Source organism: Ascidia mentula, chromosome 8, assembly GCF_947561715.1.
Source record: "Ascidia mentula chromosome 8, kaAscMent1.1, whole genome shotgun sequence".
NCBI classification, from domain to species: domain Eukaryota; kingdom Metazoa; phylum Chordata; class Ascidiacea; order Phlebobranchia; family Ascidiidae; genus Ascidia; species Ascidia mentula.
The window spans coordinates 13,364,287-13,379,934 of record NC_138573.1 but is presented as its reverse complement, the minus strand read 5'-3'; the positions used below and the strand labels follow the sequence as shown (position 1 = coordinate 13,379,934).

Genomic DNA, 15,648 nt, shown 5'->3' with positions numbered 1-15,648 from the left:
TATATAAATATGCATAATATTTAATTAAATATTTTTTGACAATTAATTTACTAATTTAAACTCTAAAAATTTTGCTTTCGTGTTTGCCTAAAACATTAAAACATTAGTATTCTATGGTTTGTCGGTTTGTTTGCAGTCCTCTAGCTCTACCATGCGAACATCGCCATGTAATAATGCTCTAGCACCACCATACGTTCATCTAAACGTTAGTATAAGTGACCGCATGGTGGCAATAGAGGACTATAATTCAAAGTACTCGGTGGTTTTGGGGACCATAATTGTAACTGGAGAATAGCTTTTATTTGATTTCAGCAAAATTAAGGAAAATAAATCTGCAAACACAAATGAATTACAAATGTTAAACATTTATTGCATTACTTTACACATTTGCGGTTCGCCATTTTTTGTAAAATTATGTCGGAAACATCCATGTCGCTTGTCGCGTTTGTTTCCATGACATCTGAACTGCAGCAAAGATTTGTAGTTACCGTACTGTCCGTACTAGTGTAGTACTTCTTATTTCGTCGCATAAATGAAAATCTGGCAAAAGCTGCGTAAATATGAAATTTGTCCGACTAACTATGTCTTTAGCTGGTTAAAGCAATTGAATTACAGGACATAGCGTCAAAAATGCAAAGGCCAATTTGTCGTTTATTATGGAGTGACCTATTTTTGCTAACCCATCAAACGAACTGAGTATATTATATGTTGGTCGTACTTTCAGAAGTTGATTGTGCTTTAATATCTTAGGCTGTGTGAAGTACTGAGTCAGGTTAAACAGAAGCATGCCGGTGTACATTCGTTCTGGTGAGCTGGACATTCCAGCACCAAGCATTAGCAGCCTTGATAGTGATGATGAAAGTGGTGTCTTTATCCTTGATCCTGAACAGGTGGTAGATGAACTTCCTCAACCTTTTCGTATGATTGACCGGACCCTGTGTCAGTTGCTTGATGATACGTGGGATGAAATAGTTGCTAGGGCACAAGCCAGAGAGGAGGAGGCGAGAAGAGTTCGTCCACCTGTTCATTCTGCCACTAGACAAGTTGCAGAGTTTTCAGGGTTGACTGCAATCTGTCACAGCAATGATGTGAGATATTTGTTTGTTGGGTTCGAGACTGGCGAACTGGTTGCTTTTGATGCCGTTACCTACAACAGGCTTACTGAATGGAAAATCAATGAGTACTCAGCAAATGTTGAGTACATCCATTGTGTGGTTATTGGCCCACAAGTTCATGCCATTATTTTGATTGATGACATGGGATTTGGAAGGATCCTTGTGTTTGCCAATGAAACATTTTATCCTGTGCAACTTTTAAATGAGCAAGCTGAAGGGTCACCCAAGTCAAATGCAATAAAATTTACTATTTCAAACAATGGAGACTATTGTGGTATGGCCCTAGAATGTGATGGATCATCATGGCTTGAGGTCTTTAAAATACCAAGAGACAGCTGGTTGTCAGAAATCGAAACTGCTCAGAAAAATGCTTTAAAAAAGGCTCAGGTAAGCTCTGAAGCAATTCCCCAAGATGGTGAAGAAAACCTAACTCCTGCTGCCTCTGAAGTGTTTGAAGTAAAATTCTCACCACTTGTTCTGGTTTTGAAGGTAAAGAGTCCTGGAGAGCTACAACCAGCCAATTATTCGAACTTGTTCGAGGCCACTAATAAAGCTGGCTTACCAGGAACTATTGGAAATGGTAGCAATCATCTTATGACAGCAAATCACATTAAAATGAGAGAAGCAATTACATACAAATTGCATGAAGAGAAAATGAAATACCATGAACCTGAATCCATCCCATCCTTCATTCCCACTTGGCATTATCTCAATGCAAGTAGAATGCAACCGGAGACTTACCCACCTTCCCAAGCTACAGCATCAATCCCGACATCAGTGTGTGTGTGGTGGAGTGATTCTTACCTGATCCAAACATATCCAATGCAGGTCAAAGGTGCCAAAGATGTTGAACTGAAGCCTGAGCTTGTTTGGCCCATGAGTGCCAAAATATCAACTACATCAGTTAGTGATTGCACAAATATAATTGCAATTGGATTGGAAAATGGCCTTGTTTGTGTCATTGACCGGCATCTTTGCATTCCTAGAGCAATAATACCAATAGCTGTTGGCCTTCCCATCTCAACTATTTACATTTTGGATGGTTCTGTGGGAAGCAATACACTTCAACCAACAAATCCACCACCCCTTAGTCTTTTATTGCAAGTTAGTAATGGCTCAGTGCATCTTCTTGACTGCAGCAAGCAACATGGCACAATGATCGTCGATAAAACTGATGACAAAGAAGAAAGACACATTATGACTGTTCCCAATTTTCCGCAAATATTTTTATCAGCTTGCGTTGAAAAGAACGCCCATTTGCACGAGACTCTAACAGGGAAAGTAGTTTGTGATATCGCGCTTGCCCATGACCTGGAATCCCCAGGAAAGCGGTTCGCATTTTCATGCGACGGCGACATGCTCTACGCCAAAAACGACGATGGAAGTGTTGACGAATTTCACCTGCAGAACTTCGCTTCTCTTGCCAGGCTGCGCGAACAGCAATGCGCCAAACAACCTCTTGTATTCACACAAACTGTAGAGGAACGGTGTCAGAGCCTTTTGCAAGCTCGCACGCAAAACCAGCAAAAACGGAATGTGGTACTGACAAGTCGTTGGCGGCTGATGAACAGAGAGCTAGATGTTCTAATCAGTTTAAAGGGAAAATCCAAAACCCCACAAACATCAAGCTCTACGCCGTCCAGATGGAGCCAAACTACGGAGAGGTTAATTGCTCACAAAAGGGCCTTAACACGTTAGCAGTTGTTATCATAAAATCTACTTTAGTCTCTTATTATGTTGAATAAACGTGTTGATGTTTTTTTTTCTATAGTGTACATGTATAAATATGTAACTGCAAACATCTCAAAATGACAGTTCGAAATGCCCATTCGAGCATGCACAGTATACGTAAGTGCGCATAAGCCTAATTTGCCGCTTTCAGGGGAGCGTAAACTAACAAACAAAAATGCAGTAACGTTACAAATTTTTATTAATGCCCAGGAAAAACAAGCCAAGGGCACAGAATCGGGTCACATGACCTTCATGTCTGTTAAAAAAAACACACGAAGAAGAAAGGCGTGGGTACTTTTTTCAAGGAGATATACGCAGCAATGGGCATTGAAAGTATTTCTTGCTTAACTGTAGAAGCGCACACGATGCAAAAACAGTAACGCATAATTGCTTCATTGGCTACTGAAACTTGAATTAAATTTGCATAAACACAAAGCAAGGGACACTGCAAGCGCAATCACAAACACACGATTGGGAAGTGAGTCAGGTAAGGTACATGTAAAAACAAGTTTGGCTGAGCAATGATATTATTGGGTTAAGCTTTGGTGTGTTCGACCATATATAATACTTATTGTTGGTAGGACCATGAAAGCATTTAATCACATGTTTGTGTCATATCGTCAGCTACGCAGGGTTACTCGCTTCCATGTTCAAATATATGCATTAGATATAAGTCACCTAGGACTAAACCCCTCCATCAGAATAAAAATTAACAAAATAGAATTAATACATATATGGTGTGCCATAAAAATAACCAGAAGCTAAAAGAAAAGAGATCACAACGATATACGGTGTCGCGATGCCAGCATGTTCAACTAAAATTGATTTTATTAAAATGTGTTATGAAGTTCAATGTCTAAAACCGATACCCTGGGTTCATTGTGTTGCATAGGAAACAAGCACACGTTCATTCCGAAAAAGAACGAAGAAAGTTTAAGGAGACAAGAAAACCATAAAATGATCAAAAAAACTGCACATTCACATAAAAAAGCAAGTTGTCTTACCGTAACTGCATAATAGTAAGATAACTGGACTGTAATGCTTGTTTCCATTATTTGTATCAAGCAGGACAGTGTAACAATCTTTAACCCACCGCGACTGAGAATTAAAATCTGCGCAATAATTAACATGGGCGATGACGCATTTTAGAATGCTTAATGAAGCGAATATACTGCACAACACTCTTTAGCAACAACACAAGGAAGAGAAAGGAGAAAAAACTGGTAGCACTTGATACTTGAAACTTTTAAAATGCAACACTATTTACACTCATAATAATATCGTTTCCAACCGCATGGGTACCAAATTGCGGTTGTATTAAAAGAAAACACGATTGTGGACGATAGGAAATTCCAACGCAAAACGTAGACATGCTAGCTGACGATTTTCTCTTAGAATAGCAGTCGTAAATTTTGAATAGGATAAAGAAGATTATAGCAATTGTTTTTCGGCCATCAAAAGAAAACTCTTTATACGTATAAACTACAAAACACCATTCCAAGCTGTCCAATGCGAATACCATATGTGCGATTATGCAACAACATGTTTCAGAAAAGACCATGTACAAATTTAAAAACAACTAATTGTAGGACATAGCACAAATTTTATACACACACTACAACTATTAAGGCACCCTGTGCAAGCAACAAGATAGCGAACATGTACCACATTTTAAATTTTTCCACTGGTCGTTCAGCTATCGATGCCTCACATTATATTGTCCGTTGCTGGTCGAAGTTTCGGCAAAAGTTGACGTCAACGGCTTTACAGAATCCGTCACATTTGTAGTTGCATGCCCGTTAGATTTGCTGGCGGGGTCTTCAGCTTTCTTGGCCCTGGAGCTGACGTTCGGTACCAGAAACACCAAAGCAACTCCAAGTATGTGGCCAATGAACCAGTACGACCTATTAAAGAGACAAAGAGTTAGTTATATTTACGTTAAAAAGTGTGGGGTTTGCAAGAGAACATTAAGATTAAGGTATGACATCTCAGATGGTAATTCAGGCTATGTAGTTGATACAATTAAATTACAAGTTTGATGATTAATAAATATTCCTTGCGGACTGTTTGCCATGAAACTACATTTTCCGAATGAAAGCCTGTCCATCTTCATAAATGCACACAAAGAATTTACTTCCGTAGTTTACTCAATGCATGCTTTGATTGTGTATTCCTGAACTGCTAGTTCCCAAACTGTGCGTCGTTTTAAATGTTCCAGTGCGTCGCCTAATAAACGATTGTGACATCCCTGTTTAAATTCATGTTTTTCTCGATTCGTTTCAAATCTTCCTAATGCACTTGATGCGACAAGTGCAGTGAGTCTAACCAAAACCTTCGCACGCAGAAAAGTTTGGGTACCAATGACCCAACTCAAAAAATGTACTCATTTCATCAATTTCAGCTTAAAATACATTGTTAAAAATGCAGTGATTTAAAGGTCGCGCTCGGTGGTGGTGGTGTTTACCACAAAGTTATTTGCGCGTATGTTGCAAAATGTAGTCTGCATGTCACAGGTCGACGCGATATTCTTCTTCGGCCACACAAACAAGAAAAACCCTGCATCATGTCACGGGACAAAGTGCAAACTCTACCTGCACCGCAATGTACTTACTGGTAGAATCTGATCGAGGTGGTCCATTCCAAGAGCACGAACGACGTCACACCGTACATGATGGCCAACTGAGTTGCAAAAAGTGTTGTAACCTCGTAGAATGCTCGTGACAGCATCGTGCGCTGAAAGTAATGTCTTGCAGCTCGTCGAAACTGCAGAAATGGGAAGTAGAAAGCTAAAATCCATATGTCGTATATATTGGTATAGCCTCGCTCACATGCAATTACAATAAACAACAAGAAAATAGCAAGTTTGAAACATTATAAGATAATCAACGTTTTACAGTTGTAGTTCTTGTCCTCGACTTTTGTTTTTCACTTAGCGTAACAGGTAAATATATGCGATATGAATTCAGCATGTGTCCTTTATACCCATCATATTGGCTGACTGATACTGTTACGTCAAGCTTGGGTGCATTGCTGCTGAGTGCAAATGCGTCATGACAAGTTGACGTTCGTGCGATGTTGCGAAACCAATAAACATAAGAACGGCCAGGAAAAACGTGCCGCAGTCATTCCCCAATTTACCACTCTTCATATTATTGAAACTGCTGTGAATTGGTATTTGAAAAATGTCTAGGTGTATGCGAACTTTTGGAGCACAATTGCAATCAAATGTTGATAAACGTCAAGCAGTAGTAAAAAAAAACAAAGTAACCATACACAAAAGACCTATATCATATGAAATTTATAGCTTGGTATATCAAGTTTGATCTGACCACAAAAAGCAATAGTTCAACATGTTTTGATGTGGAACAGGCGTTAAATAATTTATCTGTATGAGAAGAATCGGCTTAGAAGAATGCATGTAACGCAGCGAATCATAACAATTTATTGTGTAAAACTACATTATACTAACAACAACATTTACATCTTACTGCATTAGTAAAACTCATTTAGATTAGAGCATTACACCAAAGCTAGTGGTGGGATTCAGCCGGTTCTAGGAATTTAATGACTAACGCGAACCGGTTGTTGGCAACGGTATGTATAGGCCTAAGTTTCACTTCAAGCACTGTATTCATGCGTTTACTATGGCTTGCTGCTAGTGAGAGAACCTGATGCTAAATGCTTGAATACCACCTAAACATCCTAAACAGACAAAAGCAAAATTGAACAGTTACTTTAAGGTTAAAGGCAATACTTTTCCGACTTCATGTTTATGATGATGAACGCAGTTCGTGTTCAAAACGTCTACTTAACTTAAGATGATTAACAGCATAATAGCTTTGGCTTTCAAATTCAAAGCATTATAACTATTTAACAAGAAATTGTAATGAAATATCAACACATGTGACAGAGAGTAGTAAATACAGGCAACCTCATCAAATTGAAAGTAAGCAAGTGGAAAGTCGCGCGATCTTGGGTTACTGCAGGTCAAGCGGCAAAACGTGACCATAAGCCGGTCACATGTTCGCTTTTTACGCAGCCAACCAAAAATGCGCTTTCGCGTAGGAGAGAAAAGGTTACTTCGGGCGTGGACAGATTTTGTCTCCCCCGTTGCGTCATACGTTTATTATTCGGGTTAAACCGCCGCAGAGAATCCTTTGTGCGGGTTTGTACACTATGCGGTTTTCCACCCGGCAAAACTTACTGGAGCGTTACGCCAACGTGCACGCTGTGACCGGGTTCGACCCTCAGTTTAATTTTCCATGTATGGAAGAGTCAATACGCGCTTGCGAAATTCAAACAAAGCTTTTTTGTTGCTGGGTACCACAGGCTTAGAACAAAGCACTTTAGTTTGATTACAATTAGATGTCACCCAATAAGCCCTACGTTGTAGATTGAATTGCCGAAAAAAACATTAACAACAAGAAACTGCTAGGAACAAACAAAAAGCAACAATTTTGACATGTTTACGCTTCAACGTTTCTGCGGTGACATTATTACCAGAAATTTTGCACGTGTACAAAGGTTTGTGTCGGTTTGAATCCATAACATTTCAATTTTTCTTGCTAAATTTTCTTGATCTTGCAAATAGACAAACAGATTTATGGTGATAACCCAAACCCCTTTGTCGGCAATAAAAAAATGCAACGAAAGTTCATATAATATTAGGGCCTCATAAAATATTAAAGTACACATTTAAACGGGCAGTAACGCACATTTTTGTATTATGCTTTAATGCTGAAAAAGATTTTTATGAGTTAAAATTGTCTTGTGTAGGCGGGAAGGCCTAAGCCCCCTACAATTTCGCGCGGTCATGGTGCCGTAAATTTGATCTTCCCAGAGGTTTCGATTCAGCACATTTTTCCACCTAAGACCCCTGTGTTCACGTTGTCGTATAATAAACACATATTTTAGTCATATACCTTTCGTTGCACGGTGAGGAAAATGAGACAAGTGAAGAACATAAGATAGTAGCCGGGAAGAAATCCGTGCCAGAAAGCAGAGAGAGCGAACGATCCGGCGGTTTTCCACTTCTGGGGCATGCGCTCGTAAGCCACACTGTAAATGCATCACATCATTATGGGATTTTCCTTGAATGAGTATATGCGCGCCTATTGTGTCGCAGTATCGGCTCAATGGGTCCCTTAGGGACGATTAGTTGGCCTTTTGCTCATAGTTAAGCCTAGAGTGATCATGGTTGACTGGTTAAATGCAAAGTTGCTCGCTCATCTCCTTTGCTGAGATTTCAATATCAGTTAACTTTAAAATGTAATGGTAAGCGCAAGTCATCACCAACAAAAACAATTAGGTCAGTCTGGAGGTTCACATTATAACACTTTTTCATTGAATACTCGAGCGACACTGAATCCATATCGTCACTTTTACAAACCAAACAATTAACAAGGCGCCAAGGGAATTGGGCGAAGCTACACAGAGGGAATGGAATTTAACAAACGGCTTGCAGTGCTAAAAGTCAACACAGAAGCTAATCGGGTTCAAATCTTTGGCCATAAGCTGATAAACGGATGCTCAATTCTCCAAAATGAGTTCCAAGTTTTGCGTGGCTTCAAAGGGAAACATGCTTTAGTAACCTTTCCAAAATATGGAATATTAACAAGGGCAGCAGGATGTAGGCCACTGCTTTGAGTCGCGTATTTGCATATCAACCACTGGGAAATGATATTCAAAAAAATCTGGAGAATGAGCAATTCATCCGTAAGTTAGCATTCGTTTCGGACGTTTTTGAGGTCATCAACCCCACCTGAATTTCCCGAATCACAAAAAAAACGACGACACCATGTCCCAACTTACTTACGGGCTTTGTACATTTGTTTTTGAATTAGAAAGTAATTTTAAGAGAGGATACTATGTGGTCAACGTGACGAAAAAATAATCTGTCACACATTTACGTTATTCGATTCGGAAAATCCAGTCGATATCTGATCGAAATTGCTTCCCATGGAAGCTGGTGATACGTGGTGATGGTGTGTAACCTCCATGTGGTACATGACCACAAAAGAGTCAGGGAACAACGCTTTAAAGCATGACAAGTCTGCTGCTTTTCAGAAAATTGCCATACCAGTCGCTTTAACACTATTTAATATGTAACAATGTTTAGTACACTTACTATCGAATCCACACTGTGGTGCGTATGTTCCAGTTGTCAATGTATGATTTCATGCCAGTTGCAAACTGGAAAAACAAACAAGAGCCTGGTTTATAGCTATTGATTCAGTAACGGCATCGCCAACTGTCCAAGACGCTTTCAGTAACATATTTGACTCAATGAATACAATGTGAAGGTGTGCTGTGGGTTCCACGCCGAAACGAAAATATTTTGAAATTATTCCGAACCTCATTCACAAGCTCTTGCCATCACCAAGAGCCTTTGTGCAGTGCTACTTTGAGACCAAAGATTAAAAAAGTTCACTGTTTCGTCCTATAGGGTGAGTTTCGATGACCCCAGATTAATCCATTGCAAGACCTTGATATTTATACATTGGCCACAAAGGCTTTATTTCAAAGCTTGGCGGTATTGGTTTGGTTAAGCTGTTACCCATCAAAACATACAAAGAAACACAGCTGCATGTCAGGGTAACAATGGTTAAGCTTTCAAAGAACTTGAAGGAAGTTCAATATTTTCGTTGCAAAGTTCTGGGTAATATGAGCGGAAAATCGACACGACTATAATTGGCGCATAAACCGTTTTCTAATATCGACAAAGCATGACGTGAAAACAAAGAGGTGGCGTGATTGGGGTCGACAGCCTATTGATACCTCGGGACAGAATTTAAAAAAACTAGAAAAGCCCCGACAGACAGAGTTACTCTATTTGGACATATTTAGGTGCTTCACAGCAAATAATTAGAAAATAATCGCCGGCCATGCAAATGCACGCCATACAATGACTCTATGAATGAGGTGCTTAAATTCCTAAATTTAACAGTTTTTTAACAAAAATGGAATCCTAGGCTGGTTCGTTTTGGCACAAAAGATTTCCAAGGCCCAAAAAAGTGATTCGGTTGCTGTTTTCCTATTGCGTTCACAGGTATGTACAAAAGCAGTTAGAACCACTGGAAACATGCAGTTTACCTCGATATTGACAATGTTTATGTTAGACAAGCCATCCCATTTTGTTCTACCGTACTTGTCTTGCCCGTTGTAGCCGAGCCCTGCAGCATTGTAGATTGCGTCGCCTGAAACAACACAAGGATCGTCACTGAGGTCGCGACATTCGTTAATTAACGACCAACGTGAAATGACATCCTAGTGCATGGCAGCAATTCATCAAAAGTCTTTCAGAACGCTCCGATTCTGTTTAGTCGTAATTTTGTCACCCTTTACTACAGAAAAGTCCGAAGCATGACCGGATTACAGAAATTACGTAACCACAACATGGTTTTGGGGTTGTTAATTTGGACAGGAAAGTTCATCGGAGCTATTATTTGACATTGTGCGGCTCATAAATAACAACTAATTTCCGGTAGAAGCCAAAACACAAAATTTCCGGTACAAACTGTCGCTGAGTCAAATCGAGTTTAGTTTCATTCAACAACAAACAATGCTTGGCGTCACCAAAAACTCGCTGAAGTCGTTTAAACCTAACTTCCGCGATTGGTTCCAAGAATGTGACTTAATGTATTCCAGGTCTTATGACATCTGGGCCCTTGGGTGTACCGCGATAAATAGAGCGTCACCGCCGCCTACACGCGCCATGCGGTTACTCCCTGAAAGACGGGAGAAAAGTTTGAAAATCGAAAAACCGCAACCCCACGTTCTGTTTGTCCGCCTAAATTTCGAATGCGCACATTCAAAATTACACATAATCTATTATGGAAACGTCACGTTTGGTGATTTCAATTAAGCTAGTGAGCAGAATGTGATGGACTTGAAAGGGCAAACGCATGCCACAAGGCCGCGTGTATGCCATGAGGTGATTTATGAATCGCTGTTTGCTGAAGACAGCAACAGCGGTACCCATTTCCTAAATTTGCACTTTACACTATGCGAAGGTACATGACGTCACTTCGTGAAATAAGTCAGCTCAAAACTGAAAAGCTGTGTCCATGTAATCAGATTTAAACGCAGTAAATGTAGGCAACCGTAATATTGTTGGTCTTGTTGCAAAACCTTTTTTAAGGAGTGCTTACCAGACCAATTGTGGGACACGCCTTCCAGCTACAATGGTAACTGCGAGTTACTCAGTAACAGAACTATACACAACGACAAGCTTTAGCGCGGAAGATAAACTCCTTTACTTACTGAAAAGCCAAACGCCATAGTATTTTGAGCGCGCGACAAAAAGGGTGACGTATATGTAAAGTCCACGGTACCACGGGGAAGTTGATGCTATGAATTCCTCATCTGAAAACCAAATGATCAGTTTTTGTAAATTGCATGTGAAGCCGTACGGCTTATATTAACAATTTAAATCACTGGTGTGCCAATTTAGGCAAAGCTTTAATAAAGCTCATCATATGTTTTGAGCAAACAAACAAAATGAATGTGGTTGTAAGTCATATATCATAACTTTTTACACCTGTCAAATAAACGAGATTTACAAAAGGTTAATGTTTAATTCCAAAAAACAATGGATTATTATCAATGTTTTGTAAACTTTAAGACTACATGGATAACAATATGCCAGCGAGTTTTTAGCTTCAGGCATAATGCCTATAGTTTGTATGTCCAGTAGGGCACATTGCCAAAAACAAGAAACATGATACCTGATATAAGCTCACAGTGAAGTATCTCATCTCCAACAAAAAACAAAGCTACAATTGCCAAACCAGCAATGACTTTTGTGACAACTGCATGCTGTAAATAAATATTCTTGATAGATATTCTACATTGTTTAGCCATTTAGTCAGCACTATGTAAGAAAAATAAAACTATACAAACCAACCAAGGGGGCAACAAATGTAAAAACAGGGTTTAAAATTTTTATTTTTACTAAACAATCATTCACAACACTTACAGCTGAAGAGGGTGGTTTTGTTTTTCCCTGCAAACACATTGAATAATTAATTAAAAGCTGTAAAGCCAAGTGTAGTGCAGCACAGTAATCAAGTAAAGCATGGTTTTAGTTTTAGAAGTTTGTAGTTTATCATAGATTGCATTGCGATAACAAAGATTAACATTTTTCTTACTATCACTTTATCATTTGGAACAGGTCAGTAAAATTTACCTCATAACATCCCACATCGATAAGTTGAATGAAGTCATCATAAAATATAAATGGCGCTGATAAAATTCCAAAGCAGTTGAACATGTAAGCAAAGTATTCAAGAAAGGTTGGCATTTTTCTAACAAAATCAACATGTTATTAACATGGCTAAAAAATGGAGCAGTGTTATTGGTACCTCAAAACATGCTTCTTCTGACTTGCTGTCATTTCACTTTCAGTTTTAGAAATGCCTGCAAAAGGAGTTTTTTACTGAAATTTACTGGGCTGTGTTCCATACAAGTCTTTTTACTCAAATTTTCACTTGAAACAACGATTTACAGACAAGGAATATTAACGCAATTTAATGTTTATAGAGTTTACCATCATGCAGTCCAAATGCAAGAGAAGAAATTTTTTGAGTGAATATCATCACAGGCCTAAAAACAAATTAGTTCATACTTCACAAAACATTTAAACCCTGAAAGACTTTTTAAAATAGATAAAAACTTTTAATAAATATACTTTCATATAACTGATTTATTAAAGCTAAAAAATATTGTATGTTCGTGTAGAATAAAATTTACCCAGTAAAATCGGCTGAATATGCAGTAACAGTACTTGTACTGTACTTCGTCATAACATTCTTCACATGACAAAAAGACAAAAGGAATAATGCAGAAGCAAAGACATATCTACAAAAGAAAACGATTTATTTTTGAACCTATTTTATGTATATTTCATGTGTACTTACATATGTGCGATTTGTGGAGAAAGGAATTTTAGTAAAAGATACGAAAGAACTACATCAAAAACCGGAAATAAAATATTCCTATAACAGAGAGAGAGAAATTTAGGTAAAATGAAATGTTGCAAAACTTTAAAACCACTTACCAGCCCCAGCAAAAGTAAAATAACCACAATCCATAGACACATGTCACAGATAACTGAATATCCCTGTGAACTGATGGCTTGTTGATAAAAAACTTGAAAATGTAGGATCCAAGTAAAGATAGGAATAAAGCCACCAGGAATGTTACCTGACAAAAATATTTTCACCTATTTAAATGTTTTCTGAAGTAATAGTGATAAAAAGATCAGTAATTTCACTCAGAATCACTCAGAATTTAATTATAATTTCATAACTTGCATTGGAGCCTAAGTAAACATCACTTAAATGTGATTTAACAAAAACGAAATTAACTTTCATTCTGTTTCATTGTACATATATTTATCTTAATTTTACTAACATGACCCTCTTGTAGAGACATTCCAATGACTCGCTCCAAGTTTGAATGAATTGTGTCCATTATGATGGTCATTTTGGAGCACAAAACTGCAAAAGCAGTTCAATTCCACTACAACTTATATTCACCTGCAAAGTTCATTAGTTCATAATTAGAAAAAAGTTCCTTAATCAGAAAAGTTATCCTTGCCCGTTTTATTAAAAAAATAGAATGTATTCATAAAGATAATGCAAAACCAAATAAAAAAGAATTTGCCTCGTTAGATAAAAACACACACATTACACTCACAAAGATGCAAACACACCTCGCATTAAATTGCTAAAGTGGGAAGGAAGGCAAACCGTGAGCAAACACAGTGGGAGACATAACGATCACCGCAACATGCAACCTAACCCATCCCACCAACCGCCGAGCGCAGCAACGTCTGCGAGCTGCTTGAGTCCCGGTTGCCCACGGCGAAATGTGTTTTTTATTTGTTTAAATCATGCACCACCGCACATGCTGCCATGCGTATCTTTGATTTTTTACATAATCCGCACCGCACGTTAAGTCGTTAACTGTATTCATTTCTTCTTGCGCTATCAAAATGATTCACACGAAAACAGTGCATTTTTTATTGCAAAAAAGCTACACGTAAAATGCTTCTATTCGTAATGTTTGGTGAATCAAGTTTAAGAAAGGGAAATTCCCTAGTAGGACAAATATTTTAACACGAAAAATAATATTGTGCGAACATCATGGGATTTTAATTTACTTACGTTTATGAATTTAACTATTTGCAAATCAAAAATTGCGAAAAAAAGACTGTCTATTGTGTTTTCACACAAAACTGAAGACCCATTACGTTTTAGCCACTATCTAAAAATAAAACAGAAAATGGCCCTGGCCCAGAACAAAAAAAAACTATGGAACGAATTCATTAAAAATTTAAATTTTTGCTGAAAACAGTTTTGATAAAAGAAACCTAAGTTATTCGACAAGGACGAGGTCTTCCTTTGTGATACCTATTTACCCATATATTTTGGCTATCATGGACATCGTCGATATCACTTAATCAAATACAATCAATATATTAAGTACGTTACAAAATTAGCAAGTGATTATGGGCGTGATGGAAAGGTGAACATTGAATGCTTGCACATGGCTTATTGTTGTCAATCATCAATAGCGAAGACGCGGTTTAGAAAAACACAAAAGCTGAGAGAGAAGACGAAAAAATCCCTTTTCTGGCTTCACCAATAAAAGGGACATGATTATTTTAGCGGGCGCTTTGCTTCGAATTTTTATGCGATGGAGGTGACAATATTTTTGGTTCAGAGAGTTTTTATTTCTTGAGTAATATGTACGAGAGAGTAGTATAAGTTACTGCTTTGTCCAGTTAAAATAACAAATATGTCTACTACACGACAAAATAAAAGATGTGCAAAAAATTAGTGCAAAAAGTGCAAAATTATACGTAATTATACGCAAACGTTCAAAGAAAAGCAAACGCAATGGTATATGAATCTTGTTTCACATGGGTTTCAATACGTAAATATTTGTTTTGAGTACTATCTGCATCCATATAACTTACTATCTGTGTAGATTTAGCGATCATTCAACTATGATGAGTGACAATCAAACGCATCAATTGCACGCCGGCAATCAACTTTACAATACGTATTCCCATATGTTACCGGCAATCTATGACAACAACAAGAATGTTGTGGAGAATGCAGTTGTGTCCGATTGCCGCAGTCCAGCTCGTCAACCAGTAGGCGAAAAAACAAAGAATGTTCAAAACGTCGCACGTCGTAACGCGAGGGAACGACGTCGCATCAAACACGTAAATTCCGCCTTCGACGACCTCAGGAAAAGGGTTCCGACTGGAAACGATTATCGAAAAATCAGCAAAGTAAGTTTTTTTTGTGAGCAAAATATTGCGAAAGGGTGCACTCTTATATAGTTGCAAGGTCGTCCGATCGGATATATAGGTGAATAATTTATTTTTATTTCCGAAGACGCTAAAAAATTCCCATAAAGTTTCATATCAATAAAATATATCTTATATACATTTGCTGGAATACAATCGCCGAATAAATATTTCGGAATTAATCAATCATTCTATCTCAGGTGGAAACACTGCGATCCGCAATTGAGTACATTAAGGCATTGGAGGCGATAGTCGAGCGCCAAAAAAACGAACGAGACAGTCCCACTTTACATGTGACATCACCGACCAATAACAGCAGCCCGACTCTGGACGAGGCCCAAACATCGCCCTGGCAGGTCGCTACGCCCGGCGACGTCGCTGTTTCCTACCCAGTGCACGCGGCAGAATATTCTGTGGCGAAAGACTTCCCGCAGCAAAAGGTGGAAACTTACGGAGACTGTGCAAAACAGGGAGATCGTA

At 38.4% G+C, this 15,648-nt stretch overlaps 2 protein-coding genes across 2 annotated transcripts; one reads left to right on the top strand and one right to left on the bottom strand.

Annotated features, from left to right (window-relative positions):
• The first annotated feature begins 728 nt into the window (after positions 1-728).
• On the top strand, positions 729-2,876 carry LOC145911349 (WD repeat-containing protein 93-like). The gene has a single exon (XM_082998664.1). It carries the CDS (start codon positions 786-788, stop codon positions 2,811-2,813), a length of 2,028 nt encoding a protein of 675 aa, XP_082854790.1. The 5' UTR covers positions 729-785; the 3' UTR covers positions 2,814-2,876.
• Positions 2,877-3,022: 146 nt separating this feature from the next.
• On the bottom strand, positions 3,023-13,684 carry LOC145910499 (lysophospholipid acyltransferase 6-like). Its single transcript, XM_082997640.1, has 16 exons — positions 13,561-13,684; positions 13,260-13,384; positions 12,904-13,049; positions 12,764-12,841; positions 12,597-12,704; positions 12,394-12,449; positions 12,209-12,263; positions 12,034-12,151; positions 11,824-11,850; positions 11,573-11,663; positions 11,109-11,210; positions 9,939-10,042; positions 8,974-9,038; positions 7,769-7,904; positions 5,458-5,609; positions 3,023-4,750 (listed from the first exon to the last, which is right to left on the bottom strand). The coding sequence occupies exons 2-16, from the start codon at positions 13,329-13,331 to the stop codon at positions 4,543-4,545; spliced, it is 1,518 nt and encodes a 505-aa protein (XP_082853766.1). The 5' UTR covers positions 13,332-13,384; positions 13,561-13,684; the 3' UTR covers positions 3,023-4,542.
• Between the last annotated feature and the right edge of the window lie 1,964 nt (positions 13,685-15,648).

Coding starts and splice junctions, on each gene's coding strand:
- LOC145911349 (XM_082998664.1), top strand. CDS start 786: ATGCCGGTGTACATTCGTTCTGGTGAGCTGGACATTCCAGCACCAAGC.
- LOC145910499 (XM_082997640.1), bottom strand. CDS start 13,331: ATGACCATCATAATGGACACAATTCATTCAAACTTGGAGCGAGTCATT. Junction 9,039..9,938: donor TAAACATTGTCAATATCGAG/GTAAACTGCATG, acceptor TTGTTTTTCCAG/TTTGCAACTGGCATGAAATC. Junction 7,905..8,973: donor ACCACAGTGTGGATTCGATA/GTAAGTGTACTA, acceptor ATGCATTTACAG/TGTGGCTTACGAGCGCATGC.